At 44.4% G+C, this 21,717-nt stretch overlaps 1 protein-coding gene across 2 annotated transcripts in view; it reads right to left on the bottom strand.

Annotated features, from left to right (window-relative positions):
- ENAH (ENAH actin regulator) overlaps window positions 1-21,717 on the bottom strand; it is a 172,909-nt gene that overhangs the window by 91,719 nt on the left and 59,473 nt on the right. For both annotated transcript variants that reach the window (XM_077811921.1, XM_077811923.1), the window contains exon 2: window positions 15,050-15,215. In XM_077811921.1, the coding sequence (XP_077668047.1) occupies window positions 15,050-15,215 (166 nt within the window). The remainder of the gene's footprint in view (window positions 1-15,049; window positions 15,216-21,717) is intronic.

Below are 21,717 nucleotides of genomic sequence, written 5' to 3'. Positions count from 1 at the left end.
GTGGAAATGGCAGAGATGCTTAATGACTTCTTTGTTTAGATTTTCACCAAGAAGGTTGGTGGTGTTTGGACATCTAACATAGTGAATGTCAGTGAAAATAGTCTTTTCCAGATGTCTGTGGCAAATACAGTGCCAACCTATAAAAAGGGAAATAAGGACAACCTGTGAAATTACAGACCCATCAGCTTAACTTCTATACCAGGAAAGATAATGGAGCAAATAATTAAGCAACCAATTTGCAAACATCTAGAAGATAAGGTGATAAGTGACAGTCAGCCTGAACAAATAGTTTTCAGAGTAACAGCCGTGTTAGTCTGTATTCGCAAAAAGAAAAGGAGTACTTGTGGCACCTTAGAGACTAACCAATTTATTTGAGCATGAGCTTTCGTGAGCTGTGCTCAAATAAATTGGTTAGTCTCTAAGGTGCCACAAGTACTCCTTTTCTTTTCGAACAAATAGAGTCAAACCAACCTGATAGCTTTCTTTGACAGGGTAACAAGCCTTGTGGATATGGGGGAAGTAGTAGACATGGCATAGCTTGACTTTAGTAAAGCTTTCAATACTGTCTCGCATGACCTTCTCATAAACAAACTAGGGAAATGCAACGTAGATGGAGCTACTATAAGGTGGGTGCAAAACTGGTTGGAAAACCTTTCCCAGAGAGAAGTTATCAGTGGTTCACAGTCATGGTGGAAAGGCATAAGTGGGGTCCCGCAGGGATCAGTTCTAGGTTTGGTTCTGTTCAATACCTTCATCAATGATTTAGCTCACCGGTTCTCAAACTGTGAGTCGTGAACCCAAAATGGGTCACAACCAATGGGGTTGCTAGGACTGCTGTTAGACTTGCTGGTGTTCAGAGCCGAAGCCAAAGCCTGAGCCCCATCGCCTAGGACCAAAGTTGAAGCCCGAGGCGCTTCAGCCCTGGGTGGCAGGACTCAGGTTACAGGCCCCCTACCTGGGGCTGCAGCCCTTGAGCTTCAGCTTTGCCCCCCCAGGTCCAGGGTGATGGGGCCTTGGGTGAGCTCAGACTTCAGTCTCCCCTCCTTAGGTTGTGTAGTAATTTTTGTTGTCAGAAGGGCGTCGCGGTGCAATGAAGTTTGAGAATCCCTGATTTAGATAATGGCACAGAGAGTACACAAAGTTTGCGGATGATACCAAGCTGGGAGGGGTTGCAAGTACTTTGGAGGATAGGATTAAAATTCAAAATGATCTGGACAAACTGGAGAAATGGCCTGAAGTAAATAGGATGAAATTCAGAAAGGACAACTGTAAAGCACTCCATTTAGGAAGGAACAATCAGTTACACACATACAAAATGGGAAATGACTACCTAGGAAGGAGTACTGCGGAAAGGGATCTGCGGGTCATAGTGGACCACGAGGTAAATATAAGTCAACAGTGTAACTCTGTTGCAAAAAAAGCAAACATCTTTCTGGGAAGTATTAGCAGGAGTGTTGTAAGCAAGACACGAGAAGTAATTCTTCTGCTCTACTCTGTGCTGATTAAGCCTCAACTGGAGTATTGTGTCCAGTTCTGGGCACCACATTTCTGGAAAGATGTGGACAAATTGGAGAAAGTCCAGAGAAGAGCAACAAAAATGATTAAAGGTCTAGAAAACCTGACCCAAGAGGGAAGATTGAAAAAAAAAAAACTGGGTTTGTTTAGTCTGGAATAGAGAAGACTGAAAGGGGACATAACAGTTTTCAAGTACATAAAAGATTGTTACAAGGAGGAGGGAGAAAATTGTTAATTTCTGAGGATAGGAGCAATGAGCTTAAATTGCAGCAAGGGAGGTTTAGGTTGGACATTAGGAAAAACTTCCTTTCAGGGTGGTTAAGTACTGGAATAAATTGCCTAGGGAGGTTGTGGAATCTCCATCGTTGCAGATTTTTAAGAGCAGATTAACAAATACCTGTCAGGAATGGTCTAGAGATAATACTTAGTCCTGCCATCAGTGCAGGGGACTGGGCTAGATGACCACTGGAGGTCCCATCCAGTCCTATGATTCTATGATTTAAAAAAAGTTTAGACAGTTAACGACAATCTCAGAGTCAGAATCTGTAATTCTACCAGTTGAGTTAGAACTACACCAAAATAATTTCACAAATCACAACACGACAGGAACTAGTGTATCAGCATGCACATTTTGCTTCAAGGACGACTGTCAACCCTAAATACCATATTATTTCACACTTTAAATTTAGTTCAGCTTCAGAGAAAGATAATCCAATTAATATTTCTGTATTTTTTTGTTTTAAATGAAGATTTGTCAAACTTTGACATCAGAAATAAAATGCCTTGCCCTTATAGTGGAATCATTTTAACACTAGAGAGATTAACATCTACTCATTCTTTGTAGAACAAACAAAAACAATGAGTTTTGTCACTTTTGCTTCTCACTACATTCACTCTCATGGACAATTGGATGTTGATGAGATACCCAATACAAGAGTACTACTTTCACATCACCCTCCATAGCATTGGTGTCCAAACTTTTCCTCTCAGCCCCCCATCAGTAACGGAATGTGTCCGCAGCCCCCTGGGCCAAAAGCCGAGCTGCGGCCAGAGTTGGGAACAGAGCTGCGGCCGGGAGCAAAGCTGCAGCTGTGGCCAGGAGCAGCGCCGGAGTGGAGCAGAGAAGGGCTGGGGGTGTGGGGATTGGCCTGGGCCCCACAGTACCCCACCTCAATGTTCCTGCACACCCCCATAGGGGACACGGCCCACAATTTTTGCAACCTGGCATCATTTTCAAAACCACTCTTAACCAGCATGGAGGGATCACTTCTGCATGTCATGATCCTGACAGTTACTAATACACAGAGGCTGCTGCACATGTATTTGAGATCATGCACCCAAGTGATGGTTGCTTTGGAGGCTAGCTGTCACACTACCAAGCTGATCTGGCTAAAGGAGAAAGAGGGTGTCAAGCTGCTACTTGTGGATGATCTTTTCCTGGGAGCAGCTTCACTTACTGCAGAGCAGTTTCTGGACTTGGGAAATGAGCAGTAACTGGTAGGAAAACAAAGTGATGGAATCCTGGGGATGACCAGCAGAATTTCAGATGACAAAGGCCACTTTCCTAGAGATCTGCAGGGAGCTCACCCCAAATCTACAGCAACAGAACACCAACATCAATGCTCTTCTAAACATGGAGAAATATTTGGGCATTCCCATCTGGAACCTCAACACCCCGACTGCTTCCAGTCAGTGACTAACCAATTTGGTGTGTTAGGTTGACTGTTGGAGCTGTTGTCATATAGGTGTCATACCAAAAAGAAGGTGCTGATTGGGTGGGCCAACAATGCTCAGAACCACTAACCACCACACAACAGGACCATCAGAGGCTCGTTCACCTGCACTTCTACCAATGTGATATATGCCATCATGTGCCAGCAATGCCCCTCTGCCATGTACATTGGTCAAACTGGACAGTCTCTACATAAAAGAATAAATGGACACAAATCAGATGTCAAGAATTATAACATTAAAAAACCAGTTGGAGAACTCTTCAATCTCTCTGGTCACTCGATTACAGACCTAAAAGTGGCGATACTTCAACAAAAAAACTTCAAAAACAGACTCCAACGAGAGACTGCTCAATTGGAATTAGTTTGCAAACTGGATACAATTAACTTAGGCTTGAATAGAGACTGGGAGTGGATGGGTCATTACACAAAGTAAAACTATTCCCCACCTCCCCCACTGTTCCTCAGACGTTCTTGTCAACTGCTGGAAATGGCCCACCTTGATTATCACTACAAAAGGTTTCCCCCCCATCCCCCTCCTGCTGGTAATAGCTCACCTTAAGTGATCACTCTGGTTACAGCCTGTATGGTAACACCCATTGTTTCATGCTCTCTATGTAGATAAATCTCTCCACTGTATTTTCCACTGAATGCATCCGATGAAGTGAGCTCTAGCTCACGAAAGCTTATGCTCAAATAAAGTAGTTAGTCTCTAAGGTGCCACAAATACTCCTTTTCTTTTTGCGAATACAGACTAACACGGCTGCTACTCTGAAAAATGCTCAGGACGTTACTGATGGATTTGCACGCTTTGGATTCCCAAATTGTACCGAGCACATTGACAGAAACCATTTTTGCCCCCTGCATCAGGCCTCAAGATTTATAAACAAAAAGGGTTATTGCTCCAAGGCCTGTTTGATCATTGTGGCACATTCAACGATATTTATGTGGGGTACTCTGGAAAGGTCCATGATGGAAGGATCTTTTGAAACTCCCATCCGTTTTCCCTAATGAAAAATTGAACTTCTGCTAACAAGATCACTATGGACATTAACAGTGTTGTGAATCCCTGTGTTATTCTGGGAGACCCAGCTTACTCTCTGTTTCCGTGGCTTACCAAGTCTTTTACTGAACTTGGATAGAAGAAAGGACCTGTTCTTCTATACCTTGAGTAGCTTCAAGATGACAGCGAAACATACATTTGGAGGGCTGACAGGGAAATGGGGATGTCTAAGAAGACTCGAGGCTGCTGAGCAATATCTGCCCTGTGTTACAACTGCTTGCTGTATTTTGCACATCTATGAGAACAAACAGAGCCCCACTGATATGTGGGAGGTAGAGGTGAAGAGACATTCAGAGTGCTATGAGCAGTGAGACAGCCTTCCTCTGCAAACTGCAGCAAATCATCAACGGCCACATTGTCAGGTATGCCTTGTGCTCCCTACTAAGGGCTGAAAATGCTGAAATGATATTTCATTTTGCTTTCTTGCAGGGTTTCATCGCCTTGTGTGTCAGCTGTAGTCTTTTGTGGCTCAACTGTTTTATACAAGCTTTGGGCAACAGTCTATTGAAAAATCATTTGTTATATTTAAGGGATGTGTAATTATTTTTCAGAAAAGCTCAAAGTTTACATTAAAAACTTTAATAAATATCAGACAGTGCAAACAATAAAGCGATTAACTGAACAAATCTGTGCAAACTTTAACCATAGTCACACAAACCACAAAAATTAAACAGTGTAAACTTTGGAATAATGAAAACATGTGAAACACATCCTTAAAAGTACTGAGTGCACACATTTGTGTTGCACTTTTCACAAACATGATAAGGTGCAGGAAATCTGCCTGTTGTCTTTTCCCGAGGTGTAGAATGACAAGGAAAGATGTCATCACTTGTGGTTGTTCACATGAAGGTGGAGTCCCAGATTTAGCTGTTTTCTCTATCTGCGAGTGGGGAGGGAAGTGCCTCTGACTGAAATTTTGGGAAGCATACTGCTACTCCCAGATAAGCTCTGTTGCCAAGGACTGCGGAACACGGCTGAGATGTGATTATGGCTGTAGGAGGTAACATTGTATTAACATGTTCTCTAACAAAGCTGTGTGCTTCTGCATCAGTTCAGGGAGCTGTTTCTGCAGGTCCCTGTCTTTTTCTATGACTTCCCCTTTCAGCTCTGTCTTTCTCCTTCTCCACAAGGAGAACTCCCCTCCAGTCCTATTGTCTTCTTGCTCCTCATGTGTAGGAGACAAGGGGTCACATATTTCATCCTTGTCTTCCTTTGCTTGACACAGAGATTTGCCAGGCTTTCGGTAGTAAACAACATTCCTGTCCTTGGGGGTTTTGGGGCTTAAGGTGCAGAAGCTGGGCAACTGAGAAACAGAACAAGTAGATACTGTACAAATTCCAGTTTCCATGCCAACAATGATAAAAAAAATTCCCTCAGTTTTGGAAGGCCATTCCTGTAGCCTCTTCCTAGACTGGGATGGGCTTGAAAATGGTAAGATGTTTTCCATGTTACTTCCCCTTTGCATAGGGATCCTGTTCTTATTATGGGTTGCTGGTGTGGTGAGTGGCAGGGGTAAAGGGGTAAGTGGCAGGGGTAAAGGGCTTGTTCTTGGGGTGTCCGTGGGCGATGGGGTGCTTGCTTTGGAGGATATTAACCTGATACAAGTCACAGTGCAACGTTCATGCCAGAACAGAATGGTTTCTTTGCCTTAAATTCTGTTTTTTCTCACCTACAGGCATTTACAAAGTGCATTAAAAAATAAATAGAGTTCAGCAGTAATTGTTGAGAATGGAAGGGGTTAGCAATGCTGGCAGTCTGATTACAGCTAACCAAGTGCCTTATAATTTCTATGCCTTTTAGATGCCTCCTTTTGGGAAGTATAACGCACAAAATGCTATGTATAGCTGCAAGTTCAGGCCATTGTTCAAAGCAAAGTACTTTTTATATTATCTTATTTTTATTACCTGTGGTTCTGTAATTTATGCCTCTTTATTTAAACCCATCACAGTGCCAATAGCTTGAATGGGATGGGAGTTGTAGGCCACAGCAGTCAACTGAGAGGACGTGGGAAAAGGGATGAGAAATAGGGGTAGGGAGTGGGTGCCAGTCCTGCTGGGGCCCATGGACTATTAAAATATAGGGGTCAACAATCAGCTACTGAGTCAGACTCCTCCCCACCCCCCAAATTGTGAGGAAATATATGACCTCTTCATGACACAATGAGGATACATGGGGCAAGGCTGCTGTAGCAGTGCTAAAATAATGAGAAAGGTATGTGGCTCCAGGAGTGTGTAATCGCAAATGGGGTGATCCTGGTTGCAACATTTAAATGGGGATGTAACATTTGGTCTGTATGACTCCAGAGCATTACAGGGTATTCTTGCCAGCAAGTTAAAGAAGTATGGGCTGGATGAATGGACTATAAGGTGGATAGAAAGCTAGCTAGATTGTCGGGCTCAACGGGTAGTGATCAATGGCTCCATGTCTACTTGGCAGCCGGTATCAAGTGGAGTGCCCCAGGGGTCGATCCTGGGGCTGGTTTTGTTCAATATCTTCACAAATGATCTGGAGGATGGTGTGGATTGCACTCTCAGCAAGTTTGCAGATGACACTAAACTGGGAGGAGTGGTAGATATGCTGGAGGGTAGGGATAGGATACAGAGGGACCTAGACAAATTGGAGGATTGGGCCAAAAGAAATCTGATGAGGTTCAACAAGGACAAGTGCAGAGTCCTGCACTTAGGATGGAAGAATCCAATGCACCGCTACAGACTAGGGACCGAATGGCTCGGCAGCAGTTCTGCAGAAAAGGACCTAGGGGTTACAGTGGACAAGAAGCTGGATACGAGTCAACAGTGTGCCCTTGTTGCCAAGAAGGCCAATGGCATTTTGGGATGTATAAGTAGGGAAATTGACAGCAGATCAAGGGACGTGATCGTTCCCCTCTATTCGACATTGGTGAGGCCTCATCTGGAGTACTGTGTCCAGTTTTGGGCCCCACACTACAAGAAGGATGTGGAAAAATTGGAAAGAGTCCAGCGGAGGGCAACAAAAATGATTAGGGGATTGGAACACATGACTTATGAGGAGAGGCTGAGGGAACTGGGATTGTTTAGTCTGCGGAAGAGAAGAATGAGGGGGGATTTGATAGCTGCTTTCAACTACCTGAAAGGGGGTTCCAAAGAGGATGGATCTAGACTGTTCTCAGTGGTATCTGATGACAGAACAAGGAGTAATGGTCTCAAGTTACAGTGGGGGAGATTTAAGTTGGATATTAGGAAAAACTTTTTCACTAGGAGGGTGGTGAAACACTGAAATGCGTTACCTAGGGAGGTGGTGGAATCTCCTTCCCTAGAAGTTTTTAAGGTCAGGCTTGACAAAGCCCTGGCTGGGATGATTTAGTCAGGGATCGGTCCTGCTTTGAGCAGGGGGTTGGACTAGATGACCTCCTGAGGTCCCTTCCAACCCTGATATTCTATGATTCTAGGGCACACAGGCAAACAGAAAGTAGATTCTGGTGTGATGCCTTGTAGTATGGGATAGCAGTTGTACTGTCAACTTAGTTCAAAATACAGATGCATTCACATGAACTTAACACACTAACTCATTCCAAAATTAACTAAATCCACTTTCAAAGTAGGTTATTCAATTTCCAGTTATTGACTGGTTTATTTGAAAGAAGAATTGCATCATGTGGACCCAGGAAATTTTAATTTGAAAAACAAAAGTTAGTGCAAAAAAGCTTCTTGGTGTAGACATGCCCTAAGTGTAAGTACGCAAAAAAAAAAAAAAAAAAGAATCATAGAATATCAGGGTTGGAAGGGATCTCAAGCGGTCATCCAGTCCATCCATCCCCTGCTCAAAGCAGGACCAATCCCCAATTTTTGCCCCAGATCCCTAAATGGCCCCCTCAAGGATTGAACTCACAACCCTGGGTTTAGCAGGCCAAAGCTCAAATCACTGAGCAAAGTAAGGCACCAAGGCTATTGTAATTAAGTTTTACTTGTACTTAATACCTATTCTCCTCCAAACTTTTAAATCTTTCTTAGTTGAATAACTGGACTGCTGTCTATATAAAAGTAAATTACATAAAAATCAAATTGAAATGAGGTTCACTTTTAAAGTGAAAGCATCTCTCCTCATTCCCCGACACATATGCCTGGCAATATTGGTATTTTAGATTGCTACACTATGCTATCCACCTCTCAAACACCAATCAAAAGGATGGCAACCCCTCTCAAAGCCAGGCCCCTTTTTGCAATTGAAAAACAGTGTCTAGCAAAGATTGCCCTAGTACACATTCAGTGAGTAAGATATTCCCTTCTATTTACTTCCACACCCAGATGAATAGCTTCTTTTAAAAAAAAAAAATACGTCGGAGCAGCAATTTCCAAACTTTATTAAAAAGAATGAGGAGTACTTGTGGCATCTTAGAGACTAACAAATTTACTTGGGCATAAGCTTTCGTGGGCTAAAGCCCACTTTGTCAGATGCATGCAGTGGAAAATACAGTAGGAAGACGTGTGAGTGTGTGTATACACACACACACACACACACACACACACACACACAGAGAACATGAAAAAATGGGTCTTGCCATACCAACTCTAACTAGATCAATCAAATTAAGGTGGGCTATTATTAGCAGGAGAAAAAAAAACTTGTAGTGATAATCAGGATGGCCCATTTCAAACAGCTGACAAGAAGGTGTGAGTAACAGTAGGGGAAAAATTAGCATGGGGAAATAGTTTTTACTTTGTGTAATGACTCATCCACTCCCAGTCTTTATTTAAGCCTAATTTAATGGTGTCCAGTTTGCAAATTAATTCCAGTTCTGCAGTTTCTCATTGGAGTCTGTTTTTGAAGGGTTTTTTTGGTGAAGAATTGCGACTTTTAGGTCTGTAATTGAGTGACCAAGGAGGTTGAAGTGTTCTCTGACCGATTTTTGAATGTTATAATTCTTGAAGTCTGATTTGTGTCCATTTATTCTTTTGCACAGAGATTGTCCGGTCTGGCCAATGTACATGGCAGAGGGGCATTACTGGCACATGATGGCATATATCACATTGGTAGATGTACAAGTGAACGAGCTTCTGATGGTGTGGCTGATGTGATTCGGTCCTATGATGGTGTCCCTTGAATAGATATGTGGACAGAGTTGGCAATGGGCTTTGTTGCAAGCATAGGTTCCTGGGTTAGGTTTTTTCGTTGCGTGGTGTGTGGTTGCTGGTGAGCATTTGCTTCAGGTTGAGGGGCTGTCTGTAAGCGAGGACTGGCCTGTCTCCCAAGATCTGAGAGACTGAGGGATCGTCCTTCAGGATAGGTTGCAGATCCTTGATGATTCACTGGAAAGGTTTTAGTTGGGGGCTGAAGGTGCCGGCTAGTGGTGTTCTGTTACTTTCTTTCTTGGGCCTGTCCTGTAGTAGGGGACTTCTGGGTATTCTTCTGGCTCTGTCAATCTGTTTCTTCACTTCAGCAGGTGGGTATTGTAGTTTTAAGAACGCTTAATAGACATCTTTTGGTGTTTGTCTTTGGCTGAGGGATTGGAGCAAATGCGGTTGTATTGTAGAGCGTGGCTGTAGACAATGGTTCGTGTGCTGTGGTCTGGATGAAAGCTGGAGGCATGTAGGTAAGTATAGCAGTCAGTAGGTTTCTGGTATAGGGTTGTGTTTATGTGACCATTGCTTATTAGCACTGTAGTGTCCAGGAAGTGAATCTCTTGTGTGGACTGGTCCAGGCTGAGGCTGATGGTAGGATGAAAATGGTTGAAATCATGGTGGAATTCCTCAAGAGCTTCTTTTCCATGGGTCCAGATGATGAAGATGTCATCAATGTAGTGCAAGTAGAGTAGGGGCATTAGGGGACGAGAGCTGAGGAAGCGTTGTTCTAAGTCAGCCATAAAAATGTTGGTATACTGTGGGGCCATGCGAGTACCCATAACAGTGCTGCTAACTTGAAGGTATACATTGTCCTCAAATGTGAAATAGTTGTAGGTGAGGACAGTCACAAAAAGTTCAGCCACCAGGTTTGCCGTGACATTATCGGGGATACTGTTCCTGACGGCTTGTAGTCCATCTTTGTGTGGAATGTTGGTGTAGAGAGCTTCTACATCCATAGTGGCCAGGATGGTGTTCTCTGGAAGATCACCGATGAATTGTAGTTTCCTCAGGAAGTCAGTGGTATCTTGAAGATAGCTGGGAGTGCTGGTAGCGTAGGGCCTGAGGAGAGAGTCTACATAGCCAGACAATCCTGCTGTCAGGGTACCAATGCCTGAGATGATGGGGCGTCCAGGATTTCCAGGTTTATGGATCTTGGGTAGCAGACAGAATACCCTTTGTCAGGGTTCTAGGGGTGTGTCCGTGCAGATTTGTTCCTGTGTTTTTTCAGGGAGATTCTTAAGCAAATGGTTTCTTTTATGATACAGTTCTGCGGTGACCTGGTATCTTACTTTTGACATCTCTGACTCAAGGAATATTTTCAACACACCTCTAAACAGCACACTAACCCACAGAAACCTTCCTACCAACACTACAAAAAGAAGGATTCTGCGTGTACCCTCCTGAAAGTTGAAACAACAGACTGGACTTCTACATAGAGTGCTTCCGCCAACGTGCCCCGGCTGAAATTGTGAAAAAGCAGCATCACTTGCCTCATAACCGCAGCCGTGCAGAACACAATGCCATCCACAGCTCAGGAACAACTCTGACATTATAATCAAAAAGGCTGACAAAGGAGGTGCTGTCATCATCATGAATAGGTTGGAATATAAACAAGAGGCTGCTAGGCAGCTCTCTAACACCACATTCTACATGCCATTACCCTTTGATCCCACTGCGGGTTACCAAAAGAAACTACACCATTTGCTCAAGAAACTCCCTACACCCTGAGCTGTTTTCAAACTTTTGAAGCTAAGCCCCCCACCTCTGAGTTATAATTTTTGGTTGTGCCTTCCTCCCCAACCCAGACAGGCTGGGTGACCTGCTGAAGTAAGTCAGGGGGTGGAGGTGGCACTCGCTCTCTGAGTACCGCTGGACCCTGCCCACCCAAAATTGAAGTCAAACTACACCTATGCCTGAGCGTCTGGCACCCCAAGCCCACAACCCCAAGTTATGGGGGGGGGCTCAGAAAGAAAAAGGTTAAGAATCCCTGCTGTAAAGTCATCTGGAAGGGACAAGTGTGAGGGCCCCACTACTGCTCTTCTGGTGAGATGATGATGGCACCACTGGTGGAGGGGTGTGGAAGATTCCACTGGTGTCGGCAACTGCTCCTCTGTCCCTATGTCAGAGCCCATGCCTTGTTCTGAACTCTGTGTCAGTGGTGCGGGGGGTAACTTTTCCAAGGCCTGAGAGGAGTGATGCAAATATGGCACTGGTATCATTGGAAGGTCCCACGGAATCCAAAAGGGCTACTGAGCTAGCCAGTGGCCCTGCTGCCACGCAGCCGCTGCCACCGCAGTGTTGTCCTCCAGAACCCAAGGGGATTGCTGTTTATGTGGTGAAGGGCTGAACTCTTGATCCAACTCATAGAATCATAGAATATCAGGGTTGGAAGGGACCCCAGAAGGTCATCTAGTCCAACCCCCTGCTCGAAGCAGGACCATTCCCAGTTAAATCATCCCAGCCAGGGCTTTGTCAAGCCTGACCTTAAAAACCTCTAAGGAAGGAGATTCCACCACCTCCCTAGGTAACGCATTCCAGTGTTTCACCACCCTCATCGTGAAAAAGTTTTTCCTAATCTCCAATCTAAACCTCCCCCACTGCAACTTGAGACCATTACTCCTCGTTCTGTCATCTGCTACCATTGAGAACAGTCTAGAGCCATCCTCTTTGGAACCCCCTTTCAGGTAGTTGAAAGCAGCTATCAAATCCCCCCTCATTCTTCTCTTCTGCAGACTAAACAATCCCAACTCCCACAGACTCTCCTCATAAGTCATGTGTTCTAGACCCCTAATCATTTTTGTTGCCCTTCGCTGGATTCTCTCCAATTTATCCACATCCTTCTTGTAGTGTGGGGCCCAAAACTGGACACAGTACTCCAGATGAGGCCTCACCAATGTCGAATAGAGGGGAACGATCACGTCCCTCGATCTGCTCGCTATGCCCCTACTTATACATCCCAAAATGCCATTGGCCGTCTTGGCAACAAGGGCACACTGTTGACTCATATCCAGCTTCTCGTCCACTGTCACCCCAGGTCCTTTTCTGCAGAACTGCTGCCTAGCCATTCGGCCCCTAGTCTGTAGCGGTGCATTGGATTCTTCCGTCCTAAGTGCAGGACCCTGCACTTATCCTTATTGAACCTCATCAGATTTCTTTTGGCCCAATCCTCCAATTCATCTAGGTCCTTCTGTATCCTATCCCTCCCCTCCAGCGTATCTACCACTCCTCCCAGTTTAGTATCATCCGCAAATTTGCTGAGAGTGCAATCTACACCATTCTCCAGATCATTTATGAAGATATTGAACAAAACCGGCCCCAGGACCGACCCCTGGGGCACTCCACTTGACACCGGCTGCCAACTAGGCATGGAGCCATTGATCACTACCCGTTGAGCCCGACAATCTAGCCAGCTTTCTACCCACCTTATAGTGCATTCATCCAGCCCATACTTCCTTAACTTGCTGACAAGAATACTGTGGGAGACCGTGTCAAAAGCTTTGCTAAAGTCAAGAAACAACACATCCACTGCTTTCCCTTCATCCACAGAACCAGTAATCCCATCATAAAAGGCGATTAGATTAGTCAGGCATGACCTTCCCTTGGTGAATCCATGCTGGCTGTTCCTGATCACTTTCCCCTCATGCAAGTGCTTCAGGATTGATTCTTTGAGGACCTGCTCCATGATTTTTCCGGGGACTGAGGTGAGGCTGACTGGCCTGTAGTTCCCAGGATCCTCCTTCTTCCCTTTTTTAAAGATTGGCACTACATTAGCCTTTTTCCAGTCATCCGGGACTTCCCCCGTTCGCCACGAGTTTTCAAAGATAATGGCCAATGGCTCTGCAATCACAGCCGCCAATTCCTGCAGCACTCTCGGATGCAACTCGTCCGGCCCCATGGACTTCTGCACGTCCAGCTTTTCTAAATAGTCCCTAACCACCTCTTTCTCCACAGAGGGCTGGCCATCTCTTCCCCATTTTGTGATGCCCAGTGCAGCAGTCTGGGAGCTGACCTTGTTCGTGAAGATAGAGGTAAAAAAAGCATTGAGTACATTAGCTTTTTCCACATCCTCTGTCACTAGGTTGCCTCCCTCATTCAGTAAGGGGCCCACACTTTCCTTGGCTTTCTTCTTGTTGCCAACATACCTGAAGAAACCCTTCTTGTTACTCTTGACATCTCCTGCTAGCTGCAGCTCCAGACAAGTCTCCCCTCAGTGACCACCTCACGTGTCTGCAGCTGACATCAGGGACGGAAGACCAGTGCCTAACAGGTAGTAACCAATGATTTTCCAGAGAGCGGTGCTGCGTTAATGGGGACTGGTGATGTGAAGGTTAAGAGTGGTCCCGTACAGGTGGCAACTGGCACGCCAAAGGTCATTTGGGGAAGGAGACTTGCACACACCAAGGTGTTGGGGGAGAAGGAATGGTACTGGGAATGCGGAGTTCAGTGCCTTGAGTAGGCTGGCAATCCGCGCTGCAATGGTGGGGACCGCAAACGTGGAGCCAGTGACCTGGGGTGTATGGCCACGGACCATGGTTGCAGAGCTGGGGATCAAGGTTGCGGAGTCGAGGAACAGTGCCTCTGCTCCGGAGACCAGCAATACGCCTCTGTCCTTTGAGGTGAGCCCATAGCTAGTTTGCCCTTGGATTGGGGATGCAGCATAGGCAGTGCCGGAAGGGCCAAAATATCCCCAGGTGTCGAAGGCACTAACAAGTGCCGAGGTCCCCTGCTGCTCCCAGGAGTCAGAAGCGGATCCCTGGGTGCGCTTAGTAGTTCAGTCAGAGAGGTACCCCCTTGCAGCTCTGGGGTGGGCGGACCTGATAACTTTCCCTTCTGTGCTCGGTGCCAGGGAGCAGCTGCACTGTTTCTTCTGGCTCTTCCTCCTCGCCTCTTCCATTATCTGTGGGGGCACCCAAAGGCTCTGCCCACGGTCAATTGCTCTTCTGAATTTACAACTTGTCATCTGACAATCTCATCAGCTCACAAACTTCCTCTATCATCACTATGCTGAAGACTTTAATGCTCCAGTTTTTATGGATAGAAAGAAAGGCAGTAATACAAAAAAATAGGAGGGGGGGGGGAAGAGTTCAGAGAAGAGGGTACTGTTGTAGTTGAGTCTGGATACAATGAGGTTTCTGAATGAAAGATCTGGCTTTTAGGATGGCTATAAAAGGTTGGAGCTGCCAAGTAGGAAGAAGTGTAACATTTGATTATGGCATTGATGTGTAGGGCAAAGGAAAGGGAGTGGCAGTCAAAAATAATCCCCCAGGATTGCGGGCCTGTAACTGGGAGGATGACGGCGTTGACAGTGAGAGAAGAAGGGAAATCGAGCAGGTCTAGGAAGAAAAATTCTGTTTTAGCGATATCAGAGCTTAAACAGTTTACTGTGAATTAAGTTGGCTTGCACATAAATTGCTTCATGTTGTTCTCCTTCCCTGTCCACTTGTTTGTCCTTACAGCAATGACCATACTTTCCTCGAATGTTTGGAAAATGCCCAATATGTCCTGGGCGATATCATAAGCTAAATTTGTATTTTTATTATTTTTGATAGTCCCATTACTTTACTGAACAGAGATTTCTTAAATGGAATAAGTATAATAGTTAAAACTAAGTTCCCATTGAAAATTATTAGAGGTTCACTTACCTGATGATCTTGAATTTTCCTGCCCACTACTCTAAATGTATTATTTCCTGTGTGATGATATATATGAACTCTACTGAATCCAGTCGACCCACCAGCTGGTACCCATTTCTTATTGGTATCATCGTAGACCATAACTGCAGCTCGTGCTTGGCAGATGCTCTGTTCACTATTAAGACAAGAAAACAGATATTTAAGGTTAAAAAGTAAAAGCAGAGTTAAGGCAAATGAAAGCGCTACATGTAAACAAAACACACACAAAAATTACCGGGCAAGTTAAGGTAACCCTACAGGAATTTTACCTTTCATCAATGTAGAATTGCTAGCACCATAGCACAGCAATTGTTTCACTTACAGTGTATCATTCTGAAGTAGAGTTCTGCTCACAAAAGGTATGAGCAAAAAGAACCGTATTAATGGTAAAGATGGACCAATATATTTAGCAAAAAAATATAAAGAGTATACTTTAGTTTAAAAAAAAAAAAAAAGGGAAGCATCAGAGAAGGGGGTCAGCTTATGAACGGGTATAGAGAGAGGGAGAGGTGGGACACAGCCTCTCCGCTTCTGGCCAGGCTGCTCTCCCTCCAGCGTCCAAAGCAGCTACAGCTCCGGGGTTGGCAGGCTGTGGCCGCGCCGCCCAGCCTGCCAGAGCAGGCTGCGGCCAGGCCAGGGACATCCTCCCCTGGCCCTCCCCAGATAAGGTGGGAAGGGATGGGGAGAGTGTGGGGGTCCCAGGCTAGGGGTGGGGTCATGGAGGGGGGAGTCCACAGGGGTTACTCTCCTGACCCCCAGCTTCTCCTCCCCAAAAAATTTCCCCACCAGTTGCTGTCCCGGCCCCTCAGGGTAAGCAGCTGGCGCACCAGGACACTTTATTTACTTAGGTTTACCTCCATGTCTGCGGAAACTCAAGGTAAACAAACCATCTCGTCCCACCAGCGGCTTATCCTGATGGCCTGGGAGCCAAAGTTTGCCAACCCCTGAATTATAGGGTCGGGTTATGAATGGGTCATAAACCGGTTCCTTTATAAGCCGACCCCCCCCAAGATGGATAAGTGAAAATGTTTATGATCGAGTATATACGGTACTTTCCATGCCTTTCTAGGTTGCCTCCACAGCACAATGCAGTGAGTTTTACATTACCAGCAAAGTACATATTGGACTGGCACTTACTCAGCCATTTTCCAACAGATGTGGAGTGAGGGGCTGCAAAGGGGCAAAAAAGCTTTAATTTGCTAAAGTGATGAATGCCACCATATTCTAGTAGTTAAAGCCACTGTTTTAATGTTAGGGATCTGCAGTGAAAATTAAACAATCAGTTTCAGCAATTTGAGAAATGTAGGTGTAAGCATTTAAAAGTAAGTATGCATAATTTCTACTAAATACAACCATGTATTGACAGAAAGGTATAAAAATGAAAACCCAGTATTGGCATATCAAGCTATTTTGTTATCAAAAACGGCTGGCACTGGCAATCAACCTGAAAAAGAAATTATTATTTCTCCCACTTCCCAAAAGGTTGAAATTACTCTGTTATACATTCAACTGGAGAGTAGTTACTTATTTTGCTTCATAATTCTGGCTTTCTGACACATACAAGAGCAAGAAAAATATAAGCTCTGTAGAATTGTTCTTGATGGTCATGGATTGTTAATGGATATGTTACTATCTACAAACATGAATGTGAAAGTAACAATAACTGGCCAACTATTTTTAACAAGTAAGCATGCATCAATTGCTATAGTTTGGCCACCCCTACAGTTAATTAAGTTGCTATAAAATCACCTGAGTCACATCTAGGACATCTGAATAGCACAGCATTTAGAACACTCATTTGTAGCCAATATTTACTACTTACATCGACCAGGTATCAATTACTTTTTTAAAACTTAAATTCTAAAGCCTAGTTGGAACTGGTCTCAATATATTAAGGTCTCCAACCAAAGTGAAATAAAAAAGGAGAGTGGGGTACATAGCAGATGAATGCTATTATCAGAGTCATTTCTGGTTTATATGCTTTAGTCTTCATTTTACTGTGGGATTCAATATAGTCACATCTCTCGGTTAAGCTCAGTTAGAGCTTCACTTCTGTGAAGTACATCATACCCTTCTTTTAAAGGATCAGTAGTAAACCAATGCCACAGCATGATGGGAAGCACACTCCCGGGGGAATTCTGTGCCAAAAATTAAAAATTCTGCATGCAATATTTTAAAATTCTGCGTATGTTTCTTGCCAAAATAACACAACGTAATCCCACCAGTTTCAGGTTTTAGAGTAGCAGCCGTGTTAGTCTGTATCCGCAAAAAGAAAAGGAGTACTTGTGGCACCTTAGAGACTAACAAATGTACCTTAGCATAAGCTTTCACGAGCTTTTTTCCCACGAAAGCTTATGCTCAAATAAATGTGTTAATCTCTACGGTGCCACAAGTACTCCTTTTCTTTCCACCAGTTTCAATTATTTTGGTAATTTATTTCAAAATGCCTGTCATTTGAATCTGTAACAAACAAAAAAGATTCAGGAAATGTTTTTTGACAAAGATTCCTTACTAGTTATATTAATAAAGAATTTTGAGTAATATAATACTGAAACATATTTCCCTTCAGAAGCAGTGCAAAGGCTTAGGGAAGTCAGGGGTAACGGAGGAGCTGAGGGAGAAGGAAGTAATTGCTGGGAAGGAGGCTGGGAGCAAACCTGAAGTGTTGTTGGGTGTGGGGGATTGGTAGGGAGCCTCCCCCATGAGGGCCCTGGATGCCTTCTAGCCTCTCCCATTCAGTCAGACACATCTCCCCCCATGTCCCTCCTCCCTTCATCCCCAAATGTCCCCACTCAGCCACCGTTCCTCCCTCATCCCCATGTGTCCCTGAACCCCCACTCCCATTCAGACCCTGGCTTAAAGCTGTCATCCCACTAGCTCTTGTACCTCCCCCCGAGTCTGTTTCCCCACCTATTAGTGCTTCTGAACCACAGTCTATGTGACTCCCCAACAGCCCCGTATGCCGCACTCTGTCCCCCCACCCCATATCCCGGGCCTCCTCACCTGGCCCCATGGGTAGAGAACTGAGGAATGCAGCCACTGCCCCTTCCCTATCCACAGCTGACTGTTCCTCCAGCGAATAAAGCTGAAAAAGTTTAATCAAGGCTCTACCCTCCACTAGGGTTTGCTATGTGAAGTCAATTGTACTTGTTCTTTTAAGTTATTTAGTTGATTTTGAAAATCCCATCTTTAGGTACCTAAACATGGGCTCAGGCACCAAACTTTAGGCTCCTATTTTGAAAACTGTCTTGTATGTATAAAAAAAAATTCATAAAATTGTTAAACTATTGAAACTAACTTTCTGTTGTCAACACTGAAGAAATAGAGTTTTAAAATGACAAATTTTACATCACTGAAAGAAAAGATTAAATACACAATTTTAGCTCTTAGAGCTGGAGACACTTATGTACATGCTTGTTAAGCATGAGTAGTCTCACTGAAGTCAGTAAGTCATTAGGACTATTCATGTGAGTAATGTACCTGTTGACGTGTTTACACTATCAGGGCCTTAATTTCCATTTTTTGTGGTTTTGCCTTTAACAATTTTTACAAATTTCAAATAAAGTACTCTTCCCAACAGTGGGATTTAAAGATAGCTTTTATAATTTAGTTCATTACAAATTTTAATCTTAACTTGTAACAGCACAAATTTTCAAGTTTAGAACAATTGTTTAAATTGCTCCTGCTCTGGATCTGGTGTTGTGTGGTTGGGTAAGGGAAGCCCTTGAAGAAACAAAGGTGTAACCTATACCTTAAATTTTAATAAAAAACAATTTCTGGATTCTCCCTTTTCCGAGAGCTTGGAAACGCAAATCTGCTCTAGAACCTGCTTAAATCTAAAGTTGCATCTCATCTACGGACCAGTTGTACCGTAAGATCTAAAGCTGAAAGCCTTAAGAGGGAGTTGCATGTCAAAGAAATCCATTCAGTTTTTTGTGTTTCATAATTCGTTCTTTTGTCTGTGGATTAAAAAACAAACCTGATGCAAATAAAATAAGAGCTTGTCCCACTGCAGCCCATCTGTTCTTCCTCCGATTTTCCAGTTTTAGTGGCAACCATTTCCACAGCAACAGGCAAATATCAAACAGGTGTAAGATTTCATTGCAGGACAAGCAGAAGAAAGTTTTTACTCAAATATGCATCTTGATGTCAGAGATAACTGACAATTCCATATAATAAAATATTAACCATCATCCTAAAACTTCTGGACTTGATGAAATTGAGCACAGCTGGTCAAAGTATATTTCATACTAAATAAACTCAAATCAAAATGGAATTGTTAATTCACATTTTAGCTTGTGTTCCATTCCCCTTGTTAATATTAACCTTGGTAAGGGTCTAGTCAGCATTGCTTTTTTTATTGAAGACCGAAGCAAAATAGGCATTAAACCACCTCAGCCTTCTTGGTGTCAGCCATTATTAGCTCTCCTTCCCCACTAAGTAAAGTGACTCCTCACTTAAATCGTCATGGTTAACGTTGTTTGGTTGCTGACCAATTAGAGAACATGCTCGTTTAAAGTTGCACAATGCTCCCTTGTAACATCGTTTGGCAGCTGCCTGCTTTGTCCACTGCTTGCAGGAAGAGTAGCCTGTTGGAGCTAGCTGGTGGGGGCTTGGAACCAGGGTGGACTGGCAGCCCCCCGTTCCCCTAAGTTGCCTGTGTGGCAGCCGCCCAGCAGGCTATCAATTGCCAGCAGTTCAGCTGTCCGTCCCTCCACTGCCATGTACTGTTCCTGCCCTCTGCCTTGGAGCTGCTCCCTGGAGCCTCCTGCTTGCTCTGCAGCAGGGGGAAGAGGGGGCTAATGTGAGAGTGTCCCCCTCCCCCCACTTACTCCATTTCCATGGTGGGAGAGGGAAACATGACAGGGCTCAGGACGGAGGGAACTTCCTGGTAGCAGCTTTTATCTCAACTTGCTGATCTACTTAAAAAGGCAGTGTACTTAGAGTGGGGTCAGTATACTTAAAGGGGCAATGCGCATCTCTCTCTCACACATGGTGTCTCTCTCTGTCTGCCATGCTGCCTCTCCTCCCTCCATTCGTGCTGCCTTATAGAGTGTGAGGTTACATTAACAACAATGGGTTAACCCTTGAAGACTCAAGCTGATTGCTAGTTCATTATTTAGCAGTAACAACAAGGAGTCCGGTGGAATCTTAAAGTCTAACATTTATTTAGGCATAAGCTTTCGGGGGTAAAAAACCACTTCTTCAGATGCATTTAGCAGTAAGGCGTTCCCTGGGAAATATCCCACCCTCAGACTTCACCACCTCAACCAAGCTTCACAATCACCGCTGTGTACCAGCATTAAATTGTTTTTATATATAAGAGACACACCCACACCCACCCACATCTTTTGTCTGGTGAAAAAAATTTCCCTGGAACCTAACCCCCCCCCCCCATTTACATTAATCCTTATCAGGAAATTGGATTCGCTTAACTTCGTTTCACATAAAATCGCATTTTTCAGAAACAGAACTACAACGTTAAGCAAGGAGTGAACCTACACTTTACTTACTTTCTCTTCTTCCTATTGCATTTTATCTTCCTTTCTGATTTTATCCTCCACATGCCCAGGTTGTTCTTTTGTACTTATCCTTAAACTGTCCATGTTTCTGCTTTTTGTAGGATTCGTTTTCTTGACTTTCAGGACATTGAGGAAATCCTGATGGATAGGGCCCTACCAAATGCAGGGTCCATTTTAATCAATTTAACAGCCAGAGGGTTTTTTAATTGGTCAATTTCACGTCTTCAGCTGTTTACATCTGAAATTTCACAGTGTTGTAACCATGGGGGTCCCGACCTAAAATGTACCCGGAAGTGGCTTTGATCGCCCCTCCTCCCCGAGCTGCCATGCAAGGGAAGGACAAGTCATGTCTCTCTCTCCAGCCCAGCAGGGACACTCAGCTAGGAGCTCCCTGACTGGGGCGCTTCCAGGAGCAGGGGGATCTCAGACCCACCTCCACAAGTCTCCTCCAGCTGCAGGAACCTCCGGTGCTGGACAGGGAGCTTCCTGAAGGAGGGGCAGGCACTCTGAGGTGGCTCAGATCCCCCCGAGAGCAAGAGCGACCATGCAGGGGTAGGACAAATCCTTTCCCTCTCCAGCCCAGCTGGGACTTGCAGCTAGGAGACCTCTGACTGGGGCACTCCCAACAGCAAGGGGGAGATCAGATTTCAGGGGGAAGGGCTTATTTCAAGGTCCAGGACACATTTTTCACGGCTGTGAAACTGGTAGGGCCCTCCTGATGGAGCCATAGTGACCCCTTAATAGTCTTTCTACCTTTCCTTCATATCAAGGTAGGTTGCTCTTATGCCTTTAATATTGCCTGTTTCAGAAACTGTCCGCTCTCCTGAATCCTCTTTTCCCTTAGATTTTCTTCCTAGGGGACCTTACCCATGAGATTTCTGAGTTTATTAAAGTCTGCTTTTTTGATGTTTATGGGTTTGGACTGGACCGAAAAAGCTGTAAGCATCCCTGTTGTTCACAATAATTCACTATCATCATAAAAGACAAAAGCACAAGGCTTGCAATGTACCTTAACATAAGTAACACTGCCACAGTGGCTTAAGAATTACATCTTGTATATTTTTGGCTCATTTATAAATCTCTTCTCTACAGAACATTTACCTGTAATTTCTCATC

This window comes from Eretmochelys imbricata, chromosome 3 (genome assembly GCF_965152235.1).
Source record: "Eretmochelys imbricata isolate rEreImb1 chromosome 3, rEreImb1.hap1, whole genome shotgun sequence".
In the NCBI taxonomy this organism is placed as follows: domain Eukaryota; kingdom Metazoa; phylum Chordata; order Testudines; family Cheloniidae; genus Eretmochelys; species Eretmochelys imbricata.
This window is presented reverse-complemented; position numbering and strand designations above follow the sequence as displayed.